The sequence below is a fragment of the Contarinia nasturtii genome, unplaced genomic scaffold (assembly GCF_009176525.2).
Source record: "Contarinia nasturtii isolate CC-2019 unplaced genomic scaffold, AAFC_CNas_1.1 Cnas_scaffold_187, whole genome shotgun sequence".
Lineage (NCBI taxonomy): Eukaryota > Metazoa > Arthropoda > Insecta > Diptera > Cecidomyiidae > Contarinia > Contarinia nasturtii.
Window position 1 is genome coordinate 7,979,020 of NW_022197544.1, and position 27,992 is coordinate 8,007,011.

Consider the following 27,992-nt stretch of genomic DNA (forward strand, 5'->3'; position numbering starts at 1 on the left):
CCTCATTTCGGGGTATATTTGAAAATTTTGTAGGGGGACCCCCCTTGGGGGTGGGGGGAGGGGATGCCCAATGGCCTGAATGAAATGTGCGTATAAAATTAGTTATTGTGGGCCATACATTTGAGTGCAAAATTCCGCACCCAAAAAGTGAAAAATCGACTTTTTATCATTTGACCCCAATGGGGGAGGCACTAAATTGTTGGGAGACCTGGGGTGAATGGGTACGAGACAAACATCATTTCTAGGGTATTTTGGCACGCTGATTCCAAATTTCGAGGTTTCGAGTCAAAAAAATCATGGGTGAAGGAGTTATGACCCCCAACCCCCCTTGGAGGGCAGGGGTCATAAAAAATTTCTCTCGTCATTCTGAACAACTTTGTAGTACATTATTTTTTGATCCGATGAAGTTTTGATAATGGGGGGTGCCCCCCTGCCCTTAATACCCCGACTCCGCACCCCCAATTTTCACAAACTCATTTTCTCCGCACATTCTATCCAATGGACATATGCCCATCTAAATCGGCGAGTTACACCATGGTACTATTACTGGTAAGAAATAAAATTCTCGATAAGTGTTTCATTTTCATAAAATAAAGTGAACTGAAATTTACAGTCCGATTTAATGAGTATTCTTTGAACTGGCGCTTATCAGCGAAAGACCACTGAACAAGCTTATCAGACATTTTATTGAGATATTTTCAGCTAGACGAATCAGCTCAGGCAACTGACTTCAGGCGCCGAAATGTAGCAACAACATCAGAAGTAATTGTTATGGTTATAAAAATTCTTAAAAACAAAATAACAACATAGCAGCCTGAGCTGATAAAATATCTCAATCTTATGTCTAAAGCTATATATTCTCACAAGAATTGATTTCATTAGAATGTTGATATGCCAAAATTTCGTTTAGTCGGTATAATTGCAGATAAGAAATTCTTTCGGTGACAGTTAATGAAATCAGTCCTATTTATTCCACTTTACTGCTTTGTTACAAGAAAAGATGAAAAATAAAAAAATGTTGAAACTTTATTTTTTGTGTTTTGTTTTTATTCAAATAAATGCACAAACCACGGAAAATAGTACGGAAACTACCACGCAAACTATCACGGAAACTACCACGGGAAATTACACGGAAACTACCACGGAAATAATATCATTGCTCATTAAGAATCCGGTAAGTGTAATCGAAAAATATCAATAGTGAAATTCAAATGAGTGTCCGAAAATCTTCTTCTTATCAAGTATAATTGAAATTTTCATAGAAATTATATGAGATTTATTGAAATTCGCTAAAGAATTATCTCATGTAAATTGTAGTCTCACAATTTTGCCAATTTTTATGTGTAAATTTATTGAAAAATATAACCAAAATTTCTAATTATTATTTCTCAATTTTGATTGGACTTAAATACTGGCAGGAACGTCCACTGTATTTAATTCCAGGAAAACTTAGTGTTGGAAGCAAGATTGAAATATTTGGTCAAATGCTTCGTCCATACATAAATAACTTTGAGATTAGCTTATCTGATTCTAGCAATAGGAATGAGCATGACATAATATTCCATATGTCCGTTCGTATTAACGAAAATGTCATTGTTCGAAACCTCTTGAAAAATAGATTATGGGGTGCAGAAGAAAGTAATGATGGAATTCCATTTCAAAGCGGTGACGAATTTAAAATGGTTATTTTGATTAAACGGGACACTTTCGAGGTATATCAGTTTTTGATATTTGCATTTTTCAAATTACGTTTATTCATGAATCACATATATTTTTCAATTTGAAATAAAAAGGTTGACATAAACGACAGTCAATTCTGTGACTTTGTGCATCGTCTTCCATTGGAATCCGCAAAATATTTGCACATCGAAGGTGATGCTAAAATTTATAGTGTCGAAATTCAAATTAACCATCGTAAGTAAATGAGACAGAGATGTCATATATTGTCAGCATTTTAATTACAATTAATACTACCATTTTTACAGCAAAACAACCGGAATAAGAATCAACTGAAGCACATATTTTTTATCAAATCACGTCACCAAACATCACGCGCTTGAGTTCTAAATATACGAATGCTCATAGGTTTAATAAAAAACTGTTATCTGCTATTATTCAAAAGATTAAAAAAATACAAAAAAAAATGCTTAAACATATGAACTTGAATTTGTTTTTCAATTCCGGCTCATCCTTCTACGATAGAAGTTCTGTCTCATGCTAAGAATAAATCATACCAAAAAATATATTGCTTGATGACACGAATTTGAAACTAATGAAAAAATGTGTAAAGTAAACACAAAATTGATTTTGCAACACAAAATCAACAATTTGGAATCACAAAATCAACAAATATTTTCCGATCAAAATACACTTCAACCGAAATACATCGATTTGAAACTTCCAAATTGGAAGTACTCACTGAGAGCTTCTCAATGTGACACTGAATAATGAACGTGTACCTTATCAATTGAAAAAAAGTAAAGCAAAAACAATGAATAATAATCAATGCATAACAATGAATTCTGAGAATTATCAAACCATTTCATTCGAATTAAAATTAACGTAATTATCTATTGTATTTAAAGCATTTTTTTCGATGTGATAAATTTGATTTCCATGCATATCCGATGTTTTAACTTCCGTCTTCTTTTCGTATTTACCACGAAACTTATTTTCTACTTGAACACAAAGATGGCGCTGTCATGTGTTTTCATATTGACTTCTACTAAAGATACGCTCCACTGAATGATCCTTCATCGAAATCTACTTAAGATACTTAAACTCCGATGAAAAATACGACTGAAAAACTCCTATTCAGAATAAATTCCATTCCATATTGATGTTTGACCACAGCTTTCAGCTTCAATATAACCCTTCAGTTGCAGTAGCTTGAACTATAGCTTCTCTCTGAATTTGGTTGAACAAGCTTGCTGAATGTAAGAATCACGCGATGATCATTTATCATGTCATGAATTTCCAATTATCTCATTAGTAGCTCATCACTGCGTAGTAATTGTAGCCAAAAGTGAAAAAAGCATAGATGAAATTGAAAACAAGACAAAGTTATTCGTTATTCGCAAGTAAAACGATCATATTTTTCAGAGAGGGCTAGGTTCACTCCCCTTTTTATTTGTGATAACAAAGGAATGCCATGAATGTTGTTCGAATGAAAAGAGCAAAGAAAAAAAACATCATCTTGTGTTGGCTGTAAACATCGAAAAGAGATGAATTCCAAGCAAAAATTCTGGTTGTTAACAAACAAAGTATTCTATTCCACTATTCAATATGTTGAACAACGTCATGTAATATTCCGCCATGATCTATATACATATTTATATTTTATAAATATTGTTGTTGCTTTTTTGAAAATAGGGAAAAAATCGCTGCAGAAATATATCATGACCTTCTAGCAAGTTTGATGTCATTTTTTTGTTGTGTATGTGTGTATGCCAAAGCAATTGAAGACAAACCGATGAAGGGAAAGACGCGTTTAACGAAGGGTGCATTGTCTAAGAATCGTCATTCTCTTTTTTTTCGCTTCGTTTTCCTTACATTACCCAATGTATTACGAAGTAATAAAACGCAGTCAAATATCGTACGCATTGAATCACAATAAAAATCGAAAAATTAATTCTTGTTGCCTCGTTGTTAGCAGCGTGCAGTCACTGTGCATTAGTTTGCATCATACACTGTACACAGCACTTCTATCTGTATGAATAATGAATGTCGTCGTTCCTTTTATTTCGTGCGCTTGAAAAAAAAAGAAGAAATGTGATTACATGAAAGCCAAACGAGTCCGCATTGATGGCAAATCTCGTGCTCACAATTATGTACGGATGGTATGGGATCGCATCGTTGTTGGAGCACAGGCTCGGCAAAACTGGCTCCAACCAAAAATGAAATGAGGACCAACACCGATTTTGAATCACAGTGTTTGTGTTATGGACAAGTACAAAGAAAACAAATTAAATGAAGACAAATCTTCCATTGGCAATCGAGATTAAGGTCGGCATTTTTGGCACAGACTTTAAATCATTTTACCCTTCATATAGCAAACCAAATATTTTCAAGTGAACTTGATAAATGTGTGCGAACATCATGATTCATAGTTCAGCTGGAGGCTGGCACAGTTTTTCACAAACGGCGACAATAATTTGTACAAAATGCACAATGTCATAAACAACGTCGCATTGAGATGAAAAATCAACAAATTTCAATGTTAAATGGAATTTGTATACGTCAATAATTAAACAATACGGACATTTCTTTCTCTGTTCCTTGTAGACACGGAGCACCAAAATGTAAACTTCAATTTCATATTACCACATATTTTATGCATACATTAGCACGATTTTGGTAAATCAAAAGTGAAATGTTTCATTTTTTAGTATGCTATTGCATTATTTTCTATGAATACTGAGTTCTTCAGTTAATTCCAATGATGATTAGAATCTAATCGCATACTCAAATTTCAATAATACATGTTTTGCTCAAACTGAAGTTGTTGAACCGCACAAATGTGGGTAGATTACATTTAATAAGGAACACTATTTTTTGTTCAACATTTTTCTCAGAAGAGCATGGTTGAATTTTCGTAGCTTGAAGCCGTGTGGCGATAAATACTATATAGAGAATTAAAAACTATGTGAAATATCCGCAATAACAATTAAGTACAACGGTTTGATTGTAGGATCTTCAACTGTAATGAAAATTGTCCAACAATCACTAATTAAATTATTACTCTTGACGTTGAAATTTCAAGCGATGTAAAATGTTAAAATCTTTAATTGATTGACTTGTGATTTGAATTAAAACTATATTTCTGAATCTTAACATTAATGAGACGATGGACAGAGCTGATATTTTCACTATGATAGTGCGCAGTAGACTTTGCTCTCATGGATTGTGTCATAATGCCTATATTTTTCATGTGCACACACATTTAGATAGAACTTTGACAATTCAAATAATAGTTTTGAATTTTTCGATTACTGTCAAACTTCTGTGTTTGCAAATTTAGAATATAGGCATTGTATGCGCCACATGCAATTGTAATGACAAGATTGACTACTATTGCTAAGAATAGCATTCTTTAAATGATTTGAAATGAAATGTTTAAAGGAATGACGAGGAAGTGAAATGCTTGAAGAAATGGAAGGGGAAGAGCAAAATAGTGCATAAAACACAGTTAGTACAGAATCGATCATTTATAGTGGCCTATATCAACCAACTTACGGAAAATATGAATGGATGAAAAACTTAAACACAGAAATAATTCGGAGCCACTTTTTTATGAATAATAAAATGTTCGAAATGTTAACGAATCAATTTCTTTGTTTTTTCTTTGTGTATTTTATTAAATTGAATTTCTTTTGAGCAAACGAGAAATTATCGCTAAGAATAGCACCAATACCATTTGGTTTGATTATATATCATGTTGCTTTAAGATAATTGATCTGAATTGTTTTCCGGTGAAGAAGAATATGCACACAAGAGCATGAGAAGAGCTCAAACCAAATGGTATTGAGCGTACACAGGTAAAATGGGAAGAAGTTCAACAGACGATGGGTGATAATATGACATACGGGAAAAAAAACCATCATAAAGTGAATAGAGAATGAGAAAGAAAAACAGACAAACACGATTTAAGCACTGTTTTTTTTCTCGTTTGTTTTGCTAGCATGCAGCAGCAGCAGCAGTGTGTGCTATGTTGGAGGTAGTAGCAAAACCAATACCGCAAGCAAAACGAGATAGAATCGAAACGTTCAGAGATGAGCGATAAAGGAAATTGAAAATCAACCAAAACAAAGAGCAAATGTGTTAAACGGAATTGAACACGATGGTGTTAAATATACTTTAAAACCAGTAGCCAACGTTACATTGGATCCGTGTTTGTTTACCGTGTACATGGTATGTTTGGTCTTCATTCTCAAACGGTAACGAAGCGATTGAAAAAAATCGAAAAATTAATTGGATTTTCAAGTATTTGCAAATGGTGCGATATGAATAAATTTTCTTTTTTTTCGGTTTGGCAATATGTTTTTGAACTTGGCGGTCTCCATGCCACACACGCATATCGTACAATACAATAATCGATTACGATTTGGTACGTGTGTGATGTTATGGCACGAAACAATGAACATTGTATGAGAACTTGGACAAAATCATATTGGCTACACTCTCATGAACACACACATACACACTCATACGTTCACGCGCTTTGACATTTCTGCTGAACAAAATATTGGCAAAGTGGCTGGCATTTCTGTTGCTGCCGATGGCAACGACAATGTCGATGCTCTGTTACCATATCGATGTGAATGAGAGTGGATGCTAAATTTGTTAATGTATGCTAAAATGCGCGCACTAAAGACTAAAACGCATGACACTCGAACTGTAAACGGTGTAGGCACGACACTCAATACATCTACATTAAGATCGGTTTTGTTCTGCTTTTGCAAATCGACGACACATCTATGAAATGTAATACATACACATACACATATGCCATACCATATGACAGGATAAAACGAGACAGTGATAAAGCAAATGATGTGTGCACATACACTCACACACACACACACACACACACCGTTCGGTTGTTCACACAAATGCACCCGAAAATACACACAAACCATATTTACACAAACATGTGTTCGCACCCATACACCGGCAAATATACACGCGCGCGTACATACAATAAGAGAGTGAAACGAGTGTAAACGAGAGAATCAACGTTGAACAGCACTTTGAAGACGCATCCGAGTCGTAGCAACGTTCAGTTATTGAATCAAATTCAATATGGCCACTTCGTGTCGGACGCAGCTATACGGAGAATATCTGATTCGAAGCATATACAAACAAAACCAATAAACGGTGTTAAAAACGTTTAAAGAAAGAAGCAGAAAAAAACCATTACAATAATCGAATCGAGAGTGAATAAAAAAAACTAACGTAAAAACAGTCGATTCGTTGCTAAATATTGTTTGAATTTTTCAAAATTGATTCGATACATTCGTTTGCTTATATTAGTTTGGTTGCAAAAAAAAAAAATCGCGTAATCGGAAGTGTCATTTTGTGCATATACCTCGCGAACTATTGTTTTTTTTTGTAATTTCGGTTTGTGTTTATAGCAATTAATAATTGTTATAAATATTCGCTGAAGCGGTCGCGCGAACGATTGTTCGTAATTTGATGATAACGGAACGGTGTGAAAACAGTTACACGAAATAAAAGTGGTGTGCAGAAACAAACAACAACAAAAAAAAAATCACTGCGAAAAACAACAAACAAAAACATAAAACGCGTGTGCATCGAATAAACGGTATTGCATGCATAACGGTAGCAGTGCAACTGTATAATTCAATGAAACAAAAATTCATTGGTCTGTCAATAAGTGCAGTGCTATTGCTGGAGGAGTCGTATTTTTAAAGGCAAATTTACTCCTCATACCTCTGTGCCGTCGTTGAGTGCAACAATTCTTGTTTCAAATCGAATCAGCCCACCATCAATTTACATGCGTAATTAGTATGAAAATGAGAGTAAAAGTTCAAAATTAATTGAATTAGAAATGGAGAAATGTGCAAACTATAATTGAAAAAATGCTCGACAGTTTTAGATAACAAGGAATCTCGTATGTTTGTATGTGCGCGTATTTACTCAGTTTTTCTTCATCGAAGTGACAAACGTACGAAATGTAATCAGCAACAAGAAGCATTAACAATTGAAACGGAACGAGAAAAAAAATTTGTGTACAAAAGTAAAAACAAACACAGAAGAACAAAGTACATCAAACGCAAGGTATACATACATAAACTAGCAACAGAAGCGACAAGTACACAGCTTATCGATTTTTTCCCTGTTTCGCTGTTGATTATTATTGAAGGATTCTATTGCAATACACACGATGGATGGATAAAAATTACCGACTAAGCGATTCTTGTACTTTGGAACACAAATACTGAGAGTGAACTTTGAATTTCGGCATTTTCGGTGTGAACATTTTCTCTCCAATATATATAAATCGTGAAACAAGCCAGTCAAGCAGTCAGCCTTCGATAGAGTGTCTCGATGACACGACGTTGCACGGCATATAACACAAACACACACACGCAATATAAAACACACTCTCGCCCCATTGCCATTTTTTTTTAAACATAAAATACACGACGACGATTTCTATACCGTATATACATATATATATATCTAAATCGCAGCAGTTCATTTGGTGCGTTGGTGTGTTTGGTTTCAGTTTTCGCTCTCGCTCTCGATATTCGATTAAATTAAACATACACAAAAAAAAATCACGAATTTTGGCACTGGTCTGTGGATGTGATTCGAACGATGCGATTTTAACCATATTGTATTATTATTAATTAATTTATATCCGGATGCATAAACAAATCAAACCGTAAATTTGATTGAAAAATCTAATCAAATTTATTGCGAATATTCTAAGCATACACGACATCTTCTTATAGGCGCCACACGGTTCGTCTGTCTCTCTTGTGCTCGACGATTGTCATTCAGCGTTTTTCTTCATGTTTTTTTTCGTTTGATATTATGCGATTCTGTCTCTCTCTATTGTCAAACTAGTTCCAGTGTCTGTGCGTGTGCTGCGAATTTATTCAGCGAGACATTGATGTGAGCGAAATAAAAAAAACCGCCGTACCGAAAGCGAAGAAATGTAGAAGAAGTAGAGAGTTGCAGAAGACGAGAGAAAAAAAACATGATTTTCCTTTTATGCGAGTGACTAACACGACACATACTCGGCTTGTAGTGAACAGTTGTGTTTCCATGTGTGACACTATTACATTTTTTGGGGTAGTTACATACATTTTTCGACTGCGCCTCGCTCTCTAATATACACGCATCTTTATACAGAAATAAAAACGAAGACCACAGCCAACAATAACAATAACAGAAAAGAAAAAAAAAGTTACAATAGAAAAAAAGCGATATCAACGAAGAGCCACAATTCACAATTCAATCAACAATGAATCGCTCTTTTTGACCGCACCGAAAATTAAAGACGGTTCCGTATCAAAAACTTGAACCCAAGACATTTAATCTGTCAACGCATTGTGAGGAGTCGAAGCGCAAAAAGAACAAAGGCGCAATCCAAAACAGATACACAGACAGGAACAATCGAGAGAAAGAGAAAGAGAGAGAGAGAAACGAGAAAGGCGATTGTCTCTCAAAATAAGATACACACATTCACCAGAACGATAATAATAACAAAAAAAAAAATAACACAACTAGAAGAAGATAGTGACGAGAAGAAACAAATAATATACTAAAAAAAGGAAAATATAGACTTTGTATGAGACCAGAATAAATAAGCAAAAAGCAGCTGTTCAATTCTGAAGCGATACACCGTTTTGTTTATTTGTTCATTCTTTGAATTCGTTGAGTTATTATTTTTTTAATTTTAAGTGCACAACAATATTTTATAAGACGATTTTCTATGCTTTTGTGCCGCGTGCTGCATTTATTGACTGACGATTGACGAAGACGATTAATGATGTTAAGATCCATTTCATTCGAACATTAATCATAATCGAAAACGGCATCATCGTGGTCATAATTAATCGGACAAACAGCATAAATCGCAAGTCAATTCGAGAAAAGTAAAAGTGCGTGTGGTGTGCATAACTTTAAAGTGGAAGAATCTAAAGCAATGAAAAAGAATGAGATAGAGACGGAGAAAATTAAACAAAAAAAAGAGTACATAAATAACAATCCGATCTAAAATAGTGCGAGAAGAATTAAAAAAGAAAATCCGATAAATTGCTCAGAAACTTTCAGAAAATTGCAATTATTGTTTATATATATGTGCGCTTTAGTTAAATCAATTAGAATAATTGATGTTTGAATTTTGACGTGCTTTCGCTAACGATAGCATAATTTTTTTTATATGTATTAGCTGAACCGTGACCGTACTAGTGAAAATTGAACATACACCAAAACACACATACAGTACATTAAATCAATTGGCAGAAGCGTAATTCAACAAGCAAAACACAATAAAATAGAGCTTGAAAGCAAAAATCTAGCGAAAAACTAGCAGAGCAAAAAAGACCACGTTGAGAAAGAAAAAAAAAAGAAGAAGAAGACATCGACTTGGTGGCGAAGCACAACAAGGCCAATTGAATTGAATGAGAATGTGTATTTTCGAAATGAAATTCTCTGTGGGATTGTGAAAATTTGTTGGTGTTTTTTTGTTTCGTTCTTCGTTGTTTTTTTTTTGTTGGTCGAGAATAGCATCGAGAGAAAAAGAATTTAATTAAAACACAAAAATCAATAGAGAAAGAAAAAAATAACCGTAAATAAAATAATTAAATGAATGAAATAGTGAAGAGAAACAAGCTATTCGAACGAATTATTGCATAAGAATGATACACAACGCAAATAATAGTATGGACACAGCAGTGACATCGTCTACAAATTCAATGCATGTCCTGAATACAATAGTGGCTGCACCATTGCCAGCATCTGCATCAGTTTTGCCACTGCAAACAGTTGGTCCAACGGTTGGTTCGATTATAGCACCCGCAACTGTTGTCAACAATAACAATAACAATACCAACGCAAATCATTTGATCGACGAAATAGCCAGCGAGAATTATTGGCTACGCGAAAAAGTCAAAGAGATAAACGCCGATCGGGATCGTTTACTGTGCGAGGTAGCCAATCTACGGCTCGAATTGGATATGGCCGAACTAAAGAGATTACCGGAAGACAGGTGAGTCATTTTACTTCTTTTTTTACATTCACCTTTTCATTGCATCTATATTCTTTCGTACGCAAAATAATCATCGGTTTTACTAAAAAAACAACAAATTGATCATTTGTTGTGTTCAACTTTCCGTTTCTGATTTTGTTTTCTTTTATGCGAAAAAGAAAATTCCGAATAAGATCCAATTATTTGGATTTGATATAAAAAACACTACTCAATTTCTACAGCGAATATCAAATGATACAAACAAATGTGAGTCATTCAGTTTGCAATTGTAATTATTTCACATTTTGCTAACACTAGCACCAAATTACAAAGTGAATTACAAGCTCAAGCTAAATATTATTTGTGTAATGTTGAAGAGAGAAATTGATTTTACTTGAAAATAGGAAGCAAATGCTCTAATTAGCACAGTATTGCATTCATTTCTCTCTTTTTTCCATCTTTTCTTTCACCGAATGGAGTGAACATTTGCTGCTTCTTCCTTTTCCCGGCAAGAATGAGGAAGAGTTTTACAATGGCTGCACTCTTTAAATACGAAAATTACATTTTGTATTTTATCTTAAATTGGTTAAATACATTCATCATAAAACAATGTACGATACGCAAATAATATGAGCAGTCTTTTGTCGAAAATGCAATGAAATAGCATATCTTATCAAACAAATCTGTTTTCATTCAATTCGATATAAATAAACAAAAGTCGGTATTATTCGAATCGGGTGGGGCATTGTCTAATCGAAATAAATGTCATTCTACACAATATGGATATACATCATCTGAATGTAAATGATCCATTTCAAAATGAAATGAAATTCCAACAGAGAGAGCGAGAGAGATAAGTTCGGGGTCTAGATTGGTGTGGGGACTGAATAAGAGAACAAAAACGCCTTTTTCGTTTCTAGTTACGACACACACACACACACACACTTATTGTCAATGTTATCTGTTTGTGTTTCTTGCGAGTCATGTGTGCATTGTTGTGTGCATTGTGCAATGTCGGAAGAAACAATATACAAGATGAAGAAGTAAAAATCCAAGAAAACAGATAGATATAGACACAGTGAGTGAGTGAGAGACCTAAAGGCATAATCAACGGTGCATGTGGGTTGGTTTTGTTATATGTGCGTAAATCTCTCACTTTTTGTATGTGATGTCGGATTTGTGTTCATTTTAGCCTCTCATTTTTGTTCGGTACCGTTAAAACTGAGCGTCTGTCTTTTGCAACGCTCTTGAAAACGATGACGAACAGAACACACATCCTTTTGAAATTTGATCATGGAAACGCATTACACTCCACTAAATCATTAAGTGTAATTTCAGCCACACACATGATGCCGCTCCGGAACCAACTCCAAAAATATGCTCAAACAAAAATGCCGAAGAAAATAATATGAAAAGACAAAAGCACCAGAGAAAAAAATGTATTTTAATGGGAATTTCCTCAAATTTATTTTTTGTTTCTCTTCTGGTCGATGACGGTACAGTCTGCATATTATTTCGGTTTGTTAAATGAAAAAATGTCTGAATTAAAAAGTAGAACAATTTCTGCGTGCCATACGCGTATTTATGTTGCTTTTTGGTGTGGCTCGTCAGGCATAAATGGTTTTAATAACGGTTCCATATCGACGCTCAACAAATAGCTTGTGGGGTGTCTGTTTAAACAAGCCCGAACACATTGCAAATGAGAAACAGAAGAAAAAATAATAATAAAATGAGTTAAAACAATCGCACCCTGGTCGACTGGTTAACTGGTTCTGCATGCTATTGAAAACTTTTTATTTTTCATTTCTTCACCCCAATTGCAAACATTTCAATCATTTGCCACAGCAGACGTGCTAGTTATCCCTTACCAAATACCACCGAATGGCTTGGCATCGATATGAAATTACGGAATTTTGAACCAATATCGAATCGTGCACGTTTCCGTCGTTATCGTTTTTGTTTGTCATTAAACGAAATGCAATATTTCACATTGCATTGTACATAGTTGGGTTATTTAAGTAAGAAACAATTTTTTGACAAGTAAATGAGCGCGTGTGGGTCGACACTAAAATTAGACAAGAGAAGCAGGCAACCGCATCCAAAATAAACAAAGACCATCACGTTATTGGAAAATGGAGAGTAAAATGGTTGAAGACGACGACGATAGAGATACAAAGATGATTTGTGTCAAAATAGAAAATACCATACACGTTGATATGTACTTTATATACACGGTCTTGCTTCGTAATTAAACAAATCTTTTTGCCATACACGCCATTGCGTTAATCCATATTCGATATAAAAATCAGTGTATAAATCGCATTAATGAATTTTCGATTTCATCAAACTAACGCACCAAATTGACGCACTAATTTGACCCTGACGGCACAAATTACATCAATTAGAAAAAAAAAATACTTGCGAAACAGCGAAGAAGAAGAAGAAAAAAAAACAGCGTGTCCACTTTGAACTAACTGTTCTATATTATATTATTTGTAATACAAATTGCTGCTAAAATTGCGCGAGTCGTTGCTTTCAACCATTTTCTCTCCCTTTTTTTCTCTTATTCGGTCGTTGCTCATTTTGTGCTGGTCGTTGTTATGCGCGCGCACAAGATAATAAAAAAAGCACCTAGTGACTAATATCAAATGTGATGAATAATAATTACAGCAACGACGATATTGAAACTTCAAACCGAATGGAGAATTCCGATCAAAATAGTCCAGTCCTAAAATTAGACACACACACACACAAAAAGTACACACACTAGGCAACTAGAAAATAATCTCTCATGCAGACAAATGACACAAAAATAAAAATTGACACAATGGAGATTTCATATATGAAAATTCTTCTTTCACTCGTTTCGGTGCGGTTTTTTTTCGCTCTCATCGTATAATTGAAAATAAACACAGCGCAATAGCTAGTTGGGCAGGGTACCTACATATTTATAACGGAAGAGAGAAAATGAGATAGTGTCTCCAGTGTGTAGTGTCGATAAATAAATCCGATGATGCAACTCCATGAAACATGATTCAATTAAATCAATTCAATTGCCGACCAAATTAAAATTGCGCCGAAATGTGCTTTTCCCATTCACATTTTTCAATATCATTCGTTCAAAATTCCAACAGAAAATCAGATTTTTTTTTATTTCACTGTCACAAGCGCGACATTTTTTTTTCTGGGCGATGTGTCGGTTTGATTGTGTTAACTCGACTCGGATTCCATTATTATTATTTTATTTTTCATACGGTTCTGCTCTCTTTTTTTCTGCAATTTATTGTTCTGTTACGTTTGCGTGACATTTTCATGATTTGTGTCCGTATGACATGTTCTTTTGTACAAGGCACAGCACGGTACAGTACCAGAGACGTCTCTCTTTCCCTCTATCTCCCTCTCTCTCTCTCGGCTGTTGTGTTGAATTAATTATGTACATTGTACATAGTTTAGATATTTAATCATGTTCTCTTTTGAATCGGTAATTACACGTTTTGTAAGTATTCGAATTACAGTTGTTGTTCGTTTCGTTGGCTTGCTCTCTTCTCTGTGTCACTTTTAGGTCGTTCAGCAAATCTGTATCGGACTTTTGTGTATGTGTGTGACGGGCGTTGTTGGTTCTTATCAAAAAATTGTAATTTGTGTGTAATCGATTTCAATTAAAATTTGCAAGAAAAATCCCCTCCCATGAAATTCGAGATGAAAAAATACGATGGAATAAATTGCGCATACATCGCTCATGGCTACATAGATATTATTATTTTTTATAGATTGATAAGCATATCGACTTTGAACAAAAAAAACTTTGTCGAAAAACACGTCATTGGGGTGGTGCATTTGCATCAAAATGCAATCACAAGATCGATGATTATTTTAAAATGTTTTACGACCTTACGGCTTCAAAGTGCATTGGACTTTTTTTAGCCAGACATTATTTGATTAGCAATGTGAACTATGTACTGTAGAGAGTCAGTCACTAAATCTTTCAAGATGCATTACACACACACACCCATAAACACAAAAGACTCTTCGGTCGAAAATGTTTGCTTGCCTGCATTTTGTTGTATCGAATATGAACTTTGTTTCAAACGAAGAAAAACACATATTAGTCATATAAACATGGGAGTACAAAGTATGAATCCGTAAACAGATGATTTTACTATCCAACGTTTACAGTATTAGAAATGGTAACAAAACAAAGCGATTATGGTGTGAAAACTGTTTTATCAAAAGCATCGATTAAATGTGGTGTGAAGTCAAAATTGATGATGATAGTGAATTATATAAAACATGCACGTAAACCATAATGCAGCACACGATGAAAATGTCTAATCACAATTTAAATAAATGAATTTACAATGAACAGTAGCACTGCAGTATATGTGTGTAAGATAAGAAAATTTGCCGGACAAATATATTCGAAATGCATTTGAAAACATAAACGTTGACCCAACGTTGTGATTTGTCCAATTTGTTGTGCATTCTCTCGTTCAGTCGTTGTGAATTCTATGCTCAAATGTGCCACTGATTCCAAGATGATTTATGACACTTGGTTCAATATACTAATCCAATAAAAAGCATTCTTTATCGAATATTGCCCTTTTGCCATGCTATCCATTTCTCAAAACAACACATGCACATGCACAGTTGGCCACTTGGAGCCGCATATAAAGTTTTAAGCTCATTAAAAATATATACCAATGACTCGATGAATCAATGGACGAACACGTTTCGTGTGAACGAGTATTCGTTTCAATGTGTGATGTTTTTTCGTTCACAGCATAAAGTGCACACGCACTTACTTTCTACGATTTTTCTGTATAACTGTGGCTGATTCTGACTAATGACAAAACCATATGGTCGCGCTGCGATTATTTCATGTAATTGTTTTTCATTTGGGTGTCACTTTTATATGGTGTACGGTTTTTTTTATATCATGACTATTTGTACGATGCGCCAGTTGGACGAACTGGGCGCAACTGTGATAATCATTTTTGTAATTTCCTAGCTCATCGCGTCATTCATCTTTTTTGTCGCTCTGCCCTATCTCTCGCACTCTCTCTATCTCTCTCTCTTTTCTCATTACATTTGATTTATATTTCAGTTGGCTAATGGTTGAATTTAAAAATTGTTTTTAACAAGAGCCAATGGGCCGCGTATTTAATTCAAGGACCATTATGACCGTTTAACAAAAACGACTAACTGGCCGTAAAATTGAAGAACTAAACTGTAATATAAAATGAAACCATTTTATTGTCATTATAATTGTGCGTGAATTATTTTTCGGTCCTCATTGCGCTTTAGTTTCATTTCTTATTTTCTCTCTCTCTCCGTCTCTAACAGCAAGTAAGATTGATCGCGTTTCTTTAGGTTATATAACACGATTTACGCGAATCATGTAATCATATCTCTGTATTTAGAATTTTACTCGTGAATACACGGTGCCTTTTGTGTGTACAGTGTGCTACAATTTCCATTCATGTTTCAATGATGTGCTTATTCGTGTGTGTCACTTGCTCTCATGAGCTCAATCTTTGTGCTCACAAGTGAATATTAAAACAAAACAGCAAACACACGAAATTCATGTATGTAAAATTCGTTTTGCTATAAATATTAGTTCAATTAAAACGAAATCAAATAAGAATTTATTTCAATTACACATTTGAAAACGAAGTTGGTGCACGCCAGCCACATTCTCTCTCTCTCTCTCTCTCTCTCTCTCTCTCTGTGTATGTGTCTCCCCAGCGTCTTTTTAGTTAATTTACCATCACTTCGAGTCGAAAAAAATGGAGTGTGTTGCCATTGAATGCAGGTACTACAGTGAGTTGGCTTTTGAAAAATCATTTGTAGCTCAAGTTCGTAAATTAGTCCATTTATGTCGGACAATCGTCCATAGTTGAAAATGGCATTTGATATTTTTTTCAACATTTATTTATACATTCCATTTAAAAATGGCCAATCAACTGTAATTGCTTCCACGAACTTCGTTTGTTTTCACAATTATTGAAGCAAATTTATCGCCTATCGACGATGATGGGAAATTTATTCATTAGAGACACTTGAACTATTTTTCATTGAAAAAAAATGCATTTACACGTAAAAGTTGCTGATGAAATTGAAAAACAGCATATTGAATAGCATATTTTAAATTTAATTTTTCGATGACACATATATTGGTTTCATATCAATGAAACAAATTACTTGCAGCTAACGCGAGCACACTCCTCAATTTAATTGCATTCATTGTGGTAAAGTGCATTCATCCAACCAAATCGCTCGCACATCATATGAGCTCTGTTCTCTCTCTGTATACGTTTTTTTCTTCTTAAACAACAAATGAAGCAGGGAAGAGAGAAAGAGAGAGAGAGCGAGAGAGAAATATAGGTAGAAAGAGAGAGAAGAAAAAAATAAAAAAAAATGGAATGCAAAGAAAACGCGGTAACAGTAGACAGAGAGGGAATCTTTAAAACGGGATCTACACTGATTAAATCAGATCGAATTTGAATAATAGACGATAATAATCATGATAATTGAAGTTGGAGCCTTCACACGAATGGATCCATAATGCTTGTAATTAAGGAATCTGGATAATCTTTAATGTTCGCGTGCCTCCGCGCACATTGTAGTAGAGAAAATGATTCCATTGAGACGGGTTGCCCGTTGCTCTGTCAGTAATGAAATGGAATGGCGCGGTATTAAATATATGCTGAAAACGTATGTAAAAGTTGTCCCATTTTCCGAATGGCATCAGAACGAGGAATATAGCAATGCACATCAATTTCTTGAAATGGTTTGAAAAAAAATTGGCGTATATATGTATGGAATTTAGTACATACACCTCATCTCATCGCAATTCACATCGCAAACTCTGAAACAAACATGTGTATGACAGCGAACAAAAGCAACGCTCAAACACAGCAAATGCATGTCAAATTGAACAGAATTTGTATGTAGAAAAAAAAGTAAAAGAAGAGACTAGGGACTGATGCAAAAAGAAAACGACAGAGAGAAAGAGAAACAGAGAGAGAGAGAGAGAGAGAAAAAGCAAACAATGCGCTGACTTTGTAAGCAAAACAGTATGTAGTTCGCTGATAATTACTCTCTTTTATTCTGTTATTCTGATTTTCTATGGCAAACATTTTATTATTTCAATTCTCTTCCATTTTATTTCTTCGCTGTGCGTTTCAATTCAAAATCTTTTTTTGTTCGTTTCATTCTTGGGAAATACGATATATACATTGCGTTTGTATGCTGTGCGGAGTGTATTATTTTCATTTTTCGGCGTCACATACACGCATCACAATATCCAGCAAACATCAGTACTCTTTTTTCCCAGATGTGAATTTATATTGTGCGTGTGAAAATCACCGATTGATACATAAACCTGAACATTGAACAATGTGTATGGTACACAGAACATTTTCATTTAACAAAACAGTCGCGTAGTTCATCCACACGGAGTGTTAGCTACCGTTTGTTTGGTTTGGTACAACGGTGACTTTGTTATGATTGCGCGACCATCACAAACTATAACAATAAAATCGTATTAAATGTAAACACCATATTATTACCCGTGTATTATGTAAGATGTGATCGTTTCAAGTATCAAGTGCTTCTTTAAGACTACAAATTGAATGCGCGACACATATGCTTTGTTATTTGATGAAATGACACAACGAAAAAAACACACATATAACAATCTACTGCGAATCGAATACTTTGTATATAAATATATTTCTGTCGGTCGCTGGTACAACAATAGCACTTCTGTTTACAATAAGAAGCATATGGTCATCATTCTACTCTCTATTTCTCTATCTCTCCTTGTGTGTCATCATCATCATATTCCTGACAACTGCACTGACTCATTCGGTCGGTTAATTCACACTCTGCTCCACTCTCACCGTGTACTCTCGTCCATTCGCACTTGAGCTTAGTCGTTTATTAATTAGTGTTGATTACTGTCGTGCATTGCATTTTTATTCGTTGTGACCATCCATTTCCATTGGAATCGCGCGTTCGTTCGGGTGTTTTTTTGAGCCGTTGCCATAAATAACAACCTTTCATCGCTTCATAATTGAATGATGAGTGTGTAACAAAATGTGGTGCGGAATAATAAAAAGTAGATCACATTGTAGAGACGAAACAAAGTACTCAAACTGAAAGAAAAAAAATGACGGAAAAATATACACGAATAGCACACAAATGAATGGAGCCGATGTGCACAAATGACATGATAGCGTCAATGTTTTTCACTGAATGGAATCGACGTCACATTTACATTTGAGATTTTGACTTTTTTGTTTGTGACCGAATTGTGCTCGGCCACATCTCGTTTACATTTCATCAAAAAAAATTGTCCCACAATGGATTGAATGGAGATGAGTGTTTCTTTATTTATTCGCAAATTAGCAATTCAACGGGGAGAGCTCACTCATTTTGAACTGGATTTATCAACCGAAAGTCACTTATCGCTTCTTTCTTTTTTCTATCTCTCTCTACGTCTCTCTTTCGACTAAATAATATGAAAATCAAGTCAAAAGCCTCCGTATTTTGCAAACAAATGAACAAACTCTATGCGCCATTCGCTTTCATTTTTGCTTTGTTTTCGAGAAAAAACTCATGATCTTTCATTTGTTTTGTGTTTCATCTCATTAATTTTATTCTATTTGGTGAACCTATTGAATTTTTGAGTAGACCGAGAAGACACTCAAATGATATTGGGTTAATGGTTGTAAAAGAAACAGCCGAAATTAATCATGTAGGTCAGATGGAAAGGAAACTGAATAGAAGTCATTTTTCGACTAATTTTTTTCTCTCTCTCGTCACTCAAGTCAAGTGGGTGGTTGGACACGATCCAACCAAACCAAACACATTTCACAAAAATTGAATGCTGGAACTTTCAAATGATCATGTGACGAAACGCATCTGCACGTTCCATTCAATTAATTCACCTTTTTGGTGTCCGCGCGCGCAACGAATCGACTAACGATTTGACGCAATTTAGATAAATCGAAGAAAATGAAAAAGAACACACATAAAAGATAACAAAAAAGTACTTAAGAATAAAAGAGAAAACGAAAAAAATACATAGTTTTCCGTTATACCATTATGAAATGATGTTCAAATGTTGATATGCTTCCGAAACTTTCCATAATCATCGACTATGTCATGCTGATATTCTGAAAAACGATGAGATAACACAAATTCGAACGATTTTCTTTTTGTCTTTCATTTCCTCTTTTATCGGTGGTTCTATCGTTCTTTTCTCGCTATCCAAACCACATTCGCTTCACATACTATATTTCTTGATCATTTTCTAATGAGTGAGAGTATTTGACGTGAATTGGCGGCTGAGATTCAGACTGTCTCGAAAAGTTGTTTGAAGAAGAAAAAAAAACATGTTTTCAATTCTGATCGAAGATGCGAACGTATCACGTAGACGTAGAATTCATTAAATAGTTGCGATGAGATATCTTTTCGGCTGCTGTCGATGATGTTCAACGAGTACAGCAGCAATAATGACACATTTGACAAATGATGATAAAAAGTCTGATGAAGTTCTTCAAAAACTTCAATTGCTGAAAAAAAAACGAGAATAAAGAAGAGAAAGGAAATCCATGTACTTGGCGAAAAACTACGGTAAAGTGCACAAAATTTAAAGCGATTTTGTCGGGATGATGGTTGAAAGAAAGTCACGACAATATTTACTATTCGCTATGCGCATGGGATTTTCAGTGCAGTTTTATGTAATATAATAATTACATATGCAAAGTACATGTCATATTGATGTTCCTGTTTATGAAATGGACAACCGTGTACATACACGACCCTGATGACATATGGAACGATGATGGTTCGCTTCTCTATCTCTATAATACGCTCATTCACTTTTTGATGAGCTTATTACATAGTCGTTGCGAAAAATGTTTTCGCATTGCCAGTTAAATGGAAAAGCAATTCTCTTCTCTTCTCACTCACACCATGTGGGCTCCGAATGAGTGCGCGTTCGCGCTCTCGGTTTAACGTGTGCATCGCGTTGAAGCGAATGCAAATTTTTATGACTGTTTCGAAAGATTCGAAGTTCATTGTTCCCGTTTTGAAAGCCGTCGTCAATGTTATGAGCGTGTAAATGTGCGCTTACGCTTACTTCCTCACTTTTTCAACGTTATTCGCACTGTGGCGCGTGAATTGAGACTTTGTGTACGCTTCGTGTACGTGATGAAGGTTTTTTTTTTTTAATTTTACACATTGTTCCAAATCGAAAAGATTTCAAACGTTTTAGCACTCGAGAGAGAGACAGTGAAACTGAAGAGCAATGATTGTACACCTCTCAATCTATAGAGAACTTGAAAATGAAATGATTCTGCAAAAAGCTTCACACATTTCTTTCTCTCTCTTTCTTTCTGTCTTCATATGTATTTCTCATATATGTAATGCCTCATCTTGCCAATATGAAAAGATATGACAGAAATTTATACGTGTAAACGTGGTTCGTAAGCACTCATCAACATCACAATCAGCCAAAAGAGGTCAAAAATGTAAAAACCATCTAAATAATAATCCAACAAATCTGAAAGATGGCTGTGAACAGACATGAAAGTGTAGAATTCTTTTCGTTGTTACACTTTTTGCTCGCTTACGTTTGTTTCTATGAATTGATTCGAATGAAAATATCATCTGTTGGGTATGGGGGTCGACAAAATGCATACATCACAAGACAACATCATTAGATGCACTTGCCGTATGTGTGTTTTAGTTCTACTACTACATTTCTCTCTCTCTCTTTCTCTCTCTCTCTCTCTCTCTTAACTTGATGAGAAAACGGAATATTTCCACGCGTCAACCGGTGCAGTTCTCGTGAGATGAACATGCACTGTTGTCAAACATATGCAAAATCAAACTTTATGTTCCGAATCAGTGCTTCGCTCAGGTTCTAAACATGTCGTACGACCGAAAGAGAAATAAAAAGAGAGAGAGAGAGAGAGATCGAAAGCAAGACACATAGAGAAAGAGTGAAAAAAAATCAGCACAAAAAGAAGCAGAAGAGAAAAAAGAGAATAGCCTCCTCCATCCTCCTTGATTCTCCTTCTTCACTTCGTCGTATTGTTGTGATCATAATTTCTGTGATGATGATTACGATTTTTCATTTCATTCGCTTGTTCTATTTTTACTTTTGTCAGTGAGTGAGAGAATCTATTGCGAATCGAGTGTAATGCTCCCATGAATTTCATCTCTTCAAGCTGAAAGTTGCTGTCGTTGACATGAATCACAGCGATAGGAAAGAGTGAAATACAAAAAAAATTAAACAAAAACAGAAAAATGGTGGAATGAATGAGGAAAAAATAAATAAATAAAAAACAATTTTTTTTCGTACGAAGCTGAGAAGTTATTAAATTCATTCATACCTATTTGATTTGAAGCTGTACCACCACCGTCACAATTCTGGTTCGCCTTCTTAGCACTATATTGCATTGGATTTATGAGCCTTTTTCTTATACCGACACTGCTATATTCAATGTTATTCAATGTGCAGGGCACCGCATTTGCCAGTTGAACAATACAATCGTAAATTATCTGTTGTTTAAGAACGGCGAGAAGACTGATTTCTTATTTCGGTTTTACGTTCACTCGTTCACCGGTTTTATTGTATTATAAACGCAAATTAATCTTCATTCGTACGAACGTATTTATTTCAATAATTTATTCTAGTATAATTCTCATTAAAATATATATATATATATAAACAAAACAAGAGATATACAACCGAACGAATGACAACAACAGACGCACACACAAACAATCGGTGAACTCCAAAAGGAGACAAAAACACGGACAAACTTCCTTTTCCAGCAACTTAAACAAAAAAAAATACCACGTGCTATGATAATGAGCCGATTTTCTAGTTAATTCTCTTATGCGACCACGATTGACACAAAACCATTTCATATTCATGGAACATAGTTCGTTGCATAAATCCATTTGGTATTTTTTTTATTTCGAATTTTATGTTCGTGTGTGTGCTTTTGTTCTTCTTGGTTCTTTTGACAGCAGATAGATGAAGTAAAAAAACCACGAATGGTTCCGTGGGCTGACACACGCTTTTGTCAGTTCCTTGTCTAATTTGAATTAACATTTTTTTTTCACTCTTTCGAAAATCAGAGAGAATTAATTATTATTCAGTATTTTTTACTCTTGCTTCATTAAAAAAATGAATTTCAATGGAAAGCGAGTCGCAAGGGCGATACAAAATGAAATTTATGCACTTTCAATGTGACACAAGATAGATTGAGTTGAACTCTTAAAAAATGTAATTGAGCTTCAATGAATTAACAATTCACATTTTGAAGGAGAGAGATAGAAAAATTCTATGAAAGCAATGTTTGTTTTGTATCAAATCCAATAATAGTAAAATCAGTGACGTTGATTTACTGTTCATTCTCCAGAGCAAATGAGGATGGCAGACGATGAGCCAGAATCTAAAATGCATGGGATATTATTCCAATGAAGCGTAATCTAATAACTTGTGATAAACATTATACATTGGAACAGCTGAATTTGGTTTAATTTCCGTTGAAATTGATTTGGGCTCCTTCCCTTTCGACAAAATGCACAAATGTGTCTGTATGTTAATTGTACATCGGCAGACATAGCGTAAATTGGCAGTTTTGGTTAGAACACTATCGAATCATTTATTCAAATTTTTCATCAAAACACAGTGGCTTCGGCTTCTATTAAGTATTAAAATGATTTGCAAACAAAATGCCATCATGAGAATGAAATAGTTTTTGTTTTTAACTCATTCCGAAAATATATATCACAAAATTCAATAAAATAATATGAAAAAAGCGAGAAAAAAAGAGCAGCAGAAAACGGACCCAGTGTCGGGGTAAAGAAAACGCTGACTTCGTGAGATCGTGCTCGTCAGCAAAAGAGCAAATAATAAAAAAAATTATATGCACACAATAAAGATGAGAGCGCGAGCGTCTCATTTTACCGATTCAGCCGAAACAATAATAAAAATCGCATGAGGCGTTTGCGCATCTGAATTTTGAATCAGTTTTATTAATGTGGTTGTTTTTGGTCGCAAAATTGTTGTACGCGCATGGTGGAGCATATTGTGTCTGTTTTTTACAATCGTTTGACGATTTCAACGATGTGTTCAGTGTATGTATGTGTGCTCCAAATAGCAAGCATTCATGAACGAAGAAAAAACATCGTAAATGAGATGGAATGATTCCATCGTCATGATTATTATTGTTATGATTTTGAACAATTAAATAGACAGCGCCCCGGCTCTGAATTGGACTCAAACACTCACATCCCATTTAATTATTCGGCGCTGATAAAATGAACCATTTAAAAAAAATAGAAGCGAGTAATTACGATGCTCTCATAATGAAAATGAATTTTTGCTTGTTATACAGCGCGCACACACACACACACACACACACAGTCTCTAGACACATAATGTGTGCACGAGCTATTTTTCGAACTGTGTTTGAATTACGTTTGAATATTCGATCGAATGCATTCGGACGATTGTTGTTGGGGCGATGCATGATTGCTTTGTGTATGCCGATTTTCGCTACAATCACCAAATGATACCGAAAAGTGAAAAAACAAATGAATGAAACTTTAATGAAGAAATGTTCAAACAAGCCGAAATCAATGAAAAAATGGGTCATTTAACCAGAATATTAGATTAAAAATTCAATGTCGATCGCGAAAGGACGCGCGTGTGGGTGAAAAAAGGCGATTTTCTGTTGACATTTGCTTCAAACAATTGTTATCACAGTGCAATGAGTTGATTGATATACATATATATCTTTTCGCTTATATAATCATTGGTGTTGGCATCTTTTTCGCGATGCTTTTCTGCTTTCACCACACAAACCTTTATTTGTTTTTTTTACTCTGCTCATATATATATATATGATTTATAAGTTTCTATTTTTTTATATATATTCATATATGTTTGCCAATTGTTTTGAACGTGCACAAAGCAACGTCTTCGCTTTTATTTCATTCTCTAAAAATATAGAAAGTCACTTATTTTCCATTGAATATGTATGCGAATGTGAAGTGATTCATTTATGTTATATTTTTTTTCCGAACAAAACGTTTTATTCGCTCGTGTTGTTAATCATGGCTTTTATCGCGCGCAATTGAAAACTCACAGATTAAACTCTCTCGCAGGCATCTCCAAAGCAATACTGATATAAATCGCATTCAAAAAAAAAATTCCACATTGTTATTCATTTTACGCACCAATGATATTGTCATTGCCACCATTTGCTATTTTTTGTTGTCATCATTGTTGTCATGTTTTATGATGATGAGCTTGCGCTGAATTGCACACAGTGAATAGAAAGAACAACAACAACAACAAAAATTAATTTCCGCCGAAGGGGCGTTTATGTTCCAATTACTATTTCAAACTTTTTATGCTCGAAAAACCACCCGAAATATTTTATCGCGCACTTTTTTTATATTGCAATTTTGCACTGTTACCGAAGCGGTACGTGTTTCTCTCTATCTTGAATTTTGATGATTTTATTTCGTGTGGGTGTGCAAAAGTATACGATATGAAAAAATCATTCGAAATGCAACAATGGTTGTGAAGCAAGGAAAAGTGCTAGTTCAATGATTGTTGTTTCTCTTTTTCATGTATTCATACCTGAATGTTATGCTATGGCAACCGTGAAAATAACTGAAACTACACACAAATTCGGGTCCAAATTTTACTGTTAGCATGCAACCGAACATCGATGTGAATTAAGTATTCAAGCTAAAAAAAACAATTCACAATTAAAATCTTTGTGAATTTGTAAATTATTCACCTGTGGCTTTTCATTCTAATTCAATTAAATTCAATAATGCATATATTTTCTCTGTTGATTACCCCATTCAAAATCGAAGTGCTCGTGCTTGCATCATTGCACAATATACTTTTCGATTTATAACTTTTTATGCAACAAGTTCAGTCTCTTTCACACTCTCTCACGCTCTCGTTCAATTCTTGCATGCAATCGGAAATTTGTGTCTGGGTTTTGTTTTGTTCAATTGGTTGAGCCGCAATAGACAGACAAAAGTCGGCTTTATTGTTACCAATACTTTTTCCAACCGACATGCAGAAGATCGCTTTCGAACGGTATAAAATCAAAATTTAACACAATTTGTCTTTTAAAACCCCAGAAACCCTATTTCAGTTGCGGTTGAAGTAAACTCTCGCACACGCGAAATAAGCACACAAAATCCAAAGTTTAACGCGGTTTTCATTCCAAATTGAGTTGTTGTTGTTCTTGGTTGTTGTTGTCGATTCTGTCGTTACATCTCTTCGTGACAATCGAATAGTTGGCATTTCTCTGATTCTCATTGCAATACAAAATCTACATCGTGAATTTCAGTGAATTTTATCTCTGTATTTTAATCGGTAGTATTTTGTCATTGTTTGACTTTGTACGACGGCTATGATATGATGCTTTTTGTGAAACAGACAAACGGCTTAAATGTAAACATATCGGATCAAGTGAGTGATCCGAGTCGTCGATTTTTTGGATCGACAGACAAAAATAAAAGAGTGAAACTCATGGATAAAGTCTAGGGGAAAATATAGAATAAAATAAGTTACGAATATGCTGCGTATAAGAATATAAACCGCATATACGGAAGAATATTTGCAAATAATATTTGCAAATAACTCCGTATATATGTGGTTTATACGCAAATATGCAGCGTATATGCGGCATACTTGCAATGTCTTCATCTATTTGTAGTATATTCAGTAAAAAAATACTTGCGTATAAACCGTATAAACATATAGATAATTCCCCCTAGGATAAAGTGTGCTCACTGCTCACACTCAAGCTCTTATTCATACACTCTCATATGTTCATTGCTGTAACTGTGTATGCTTCATTTGTTTGGAATTCGTATCAATTCGATAAGATATCAAAAAAGAGACGCTATTAAAATGTTTTTTTTTTCTTTCGAAATTTCAGTAAGTGTTTAAACATTCTTGGTTTCGTAAAAAGGCGATTATAGGCTCCATTTGAAATGCCATACAAATAGAATACATTCAATAAAGATTTTTCGTTAATATGTGTATGAAATAAAAATAAAAATTGTGTCTCCATTTAACCGTCACTGGCTTCCATCAGATCATTCGAAATTCACTTTATTGGCCAGATCGACCGCTTATCGTCGTTTGAACGACTTAAAAACACACTCACACACACACACGATAATAACTCTGCTTTTGCGGTGTCTTTTGTTGATTTTCATCGGCTTTATCGATTCTGATACATGCCTCTGCCGATTTCATTTTAAACGTGCATGGTATACATAAAGAGTCGAATCAATTTTACATTCCACACATTTCTTTGGTCATTGGTCGATTGAACATTTTAAATTGAAGGGAAAATTACATTTTAGCATATACATGGTGAACAACTTTCCACAGAGAGAAAGAGAGCAGGAGAGAGAGGGAGAGATGTAAACATATTGAACGAATTAAAATCAAATCAACCAAATGACAAAAGCAACAACGAAAAACTTTTTTAAGTAAATGGTCAAAATTGAATATTTCCATCTGGATGATTTAAAGTAAGACCCTTTGCTATAATCCATAAAACGGTTTGAAAATAAAAAAAAAGAACAAAAAAGGTTCTAGCTAAGTGATTTGGACTGCATTATATTCGGCCACTATAAAATAATCTACGATACCGTCCGTGTCCACCCAATCGTTTGACGCATACACGAAAAAAAAATTCCTTATGAGTCATTCGGTGGTGAGACTTGAACCTAGCTGCAACCTAGCTGCAATAATGAACACACATACACTGTCGTTGTCACTTAAAACAATGACGTGTATAGTTTTGTGAACTTTTGTGGTTATTTTTCGGTTCAAAACGACAACGAAGCGCCATTGAAAACCAATACGCGCATATGAAAACCGCAATTTTGGTTTGAAGTCATCTGACTTTGTTTGGAGAGATTTTCGGGTCTGAGAAAAAATACAAAACAACAAACTGTCACCCACTTGGTGAGCGTGCGTCTTTTTGCCTCAAACCAAAACGGGTTGCATGTAAAGGAAAAATTAAAACACAGCCATTTATTATACGAATCCCCCCCGAATTGGTATCAAAACACGGCTCCAAGTTATTTCATTCCAAAAAGCTGAACCAAAGCCGGATTCATTCGTATATCTCGAATGTTAATTTATTGTGAGGGCCAACAGTCCGGATAGTTGTACTATTGTTTTACA

At 34.7% G+C, this 27,992-nt stretch overlaps 2 protein-coding genes across 4 annotated transcripts in view; both read left to right on the forward strand.

Annotated features, from left to right (window-relative positions):
- The first annotated feature begins 921 nt into the window (after positions 1–921).
- Positions 922–2,156, forward strand: LOC116351935 (galectin-7-like). The gene is made up of 4 exons (XM_031784095.1): positions 922–1,174; positions 1,419–1,712; positions 1,794–1,914; positions 1,986–2,156. The coding sequence occupies exons 1-4, from the start codon at positions 1,001–1,003 to the stop codon at positions 2,000–2,002; spliced, it is 606 nt and encodes a 201-aa protein (XP_031639955.1). The 5' UTR covers positions 922–1,000; the 3' UTR covers positions 2,003–2,156.
- Positions 2,157–10,263: 8,107 nt separating this feature from the next.
- Positions 10,264–27,992, forward strand: part of LOC116351856 (IQ motif and SEC7 domain-containing protein 1) — a 71,161-nt gene continuing 53,432 nt past the window's right edge. For all 3 annotated transcript variants that reach the window (XM_031784004.1, XM_031784017.1, XM_031784011.1), the window contains exon 1: positions 10,264–10,744. In XM_031784004.1, the coding sequence (XP_031639864.1) occupies positions 10,395–10,744 (350 nt within the window). In that variant the 5' untranslated portion in view covers positions 10,264–10,394. The remainder of the gene's footprint in view (positions 10,745–27,992) is intronic.

Bases quoted from the DNA above. Each gene is read 5' to 3' on its own strand.
- LOC116351935 (XM_031784095.1), top strand. From the start codon at position 1,001: ATGAAAAATAAAAAAATGTTGAAACTTTATTTTTTGTGTTTTGTTTTT. The intron at 1,175-1,418 runs GTAAGTGTAATC...AAATACTGGCAG, and splicing joins CATTGCTCATTAAGAATCCG to GAACGTCCACTGTATTTAAT. The intron at 1,713-1,793 runs GTATATCAGTTT...TGAAATAAAAAG, and splicing joins TTAAACGGGACACTTTCGAG to GTTGACATAAACGACAGTCA.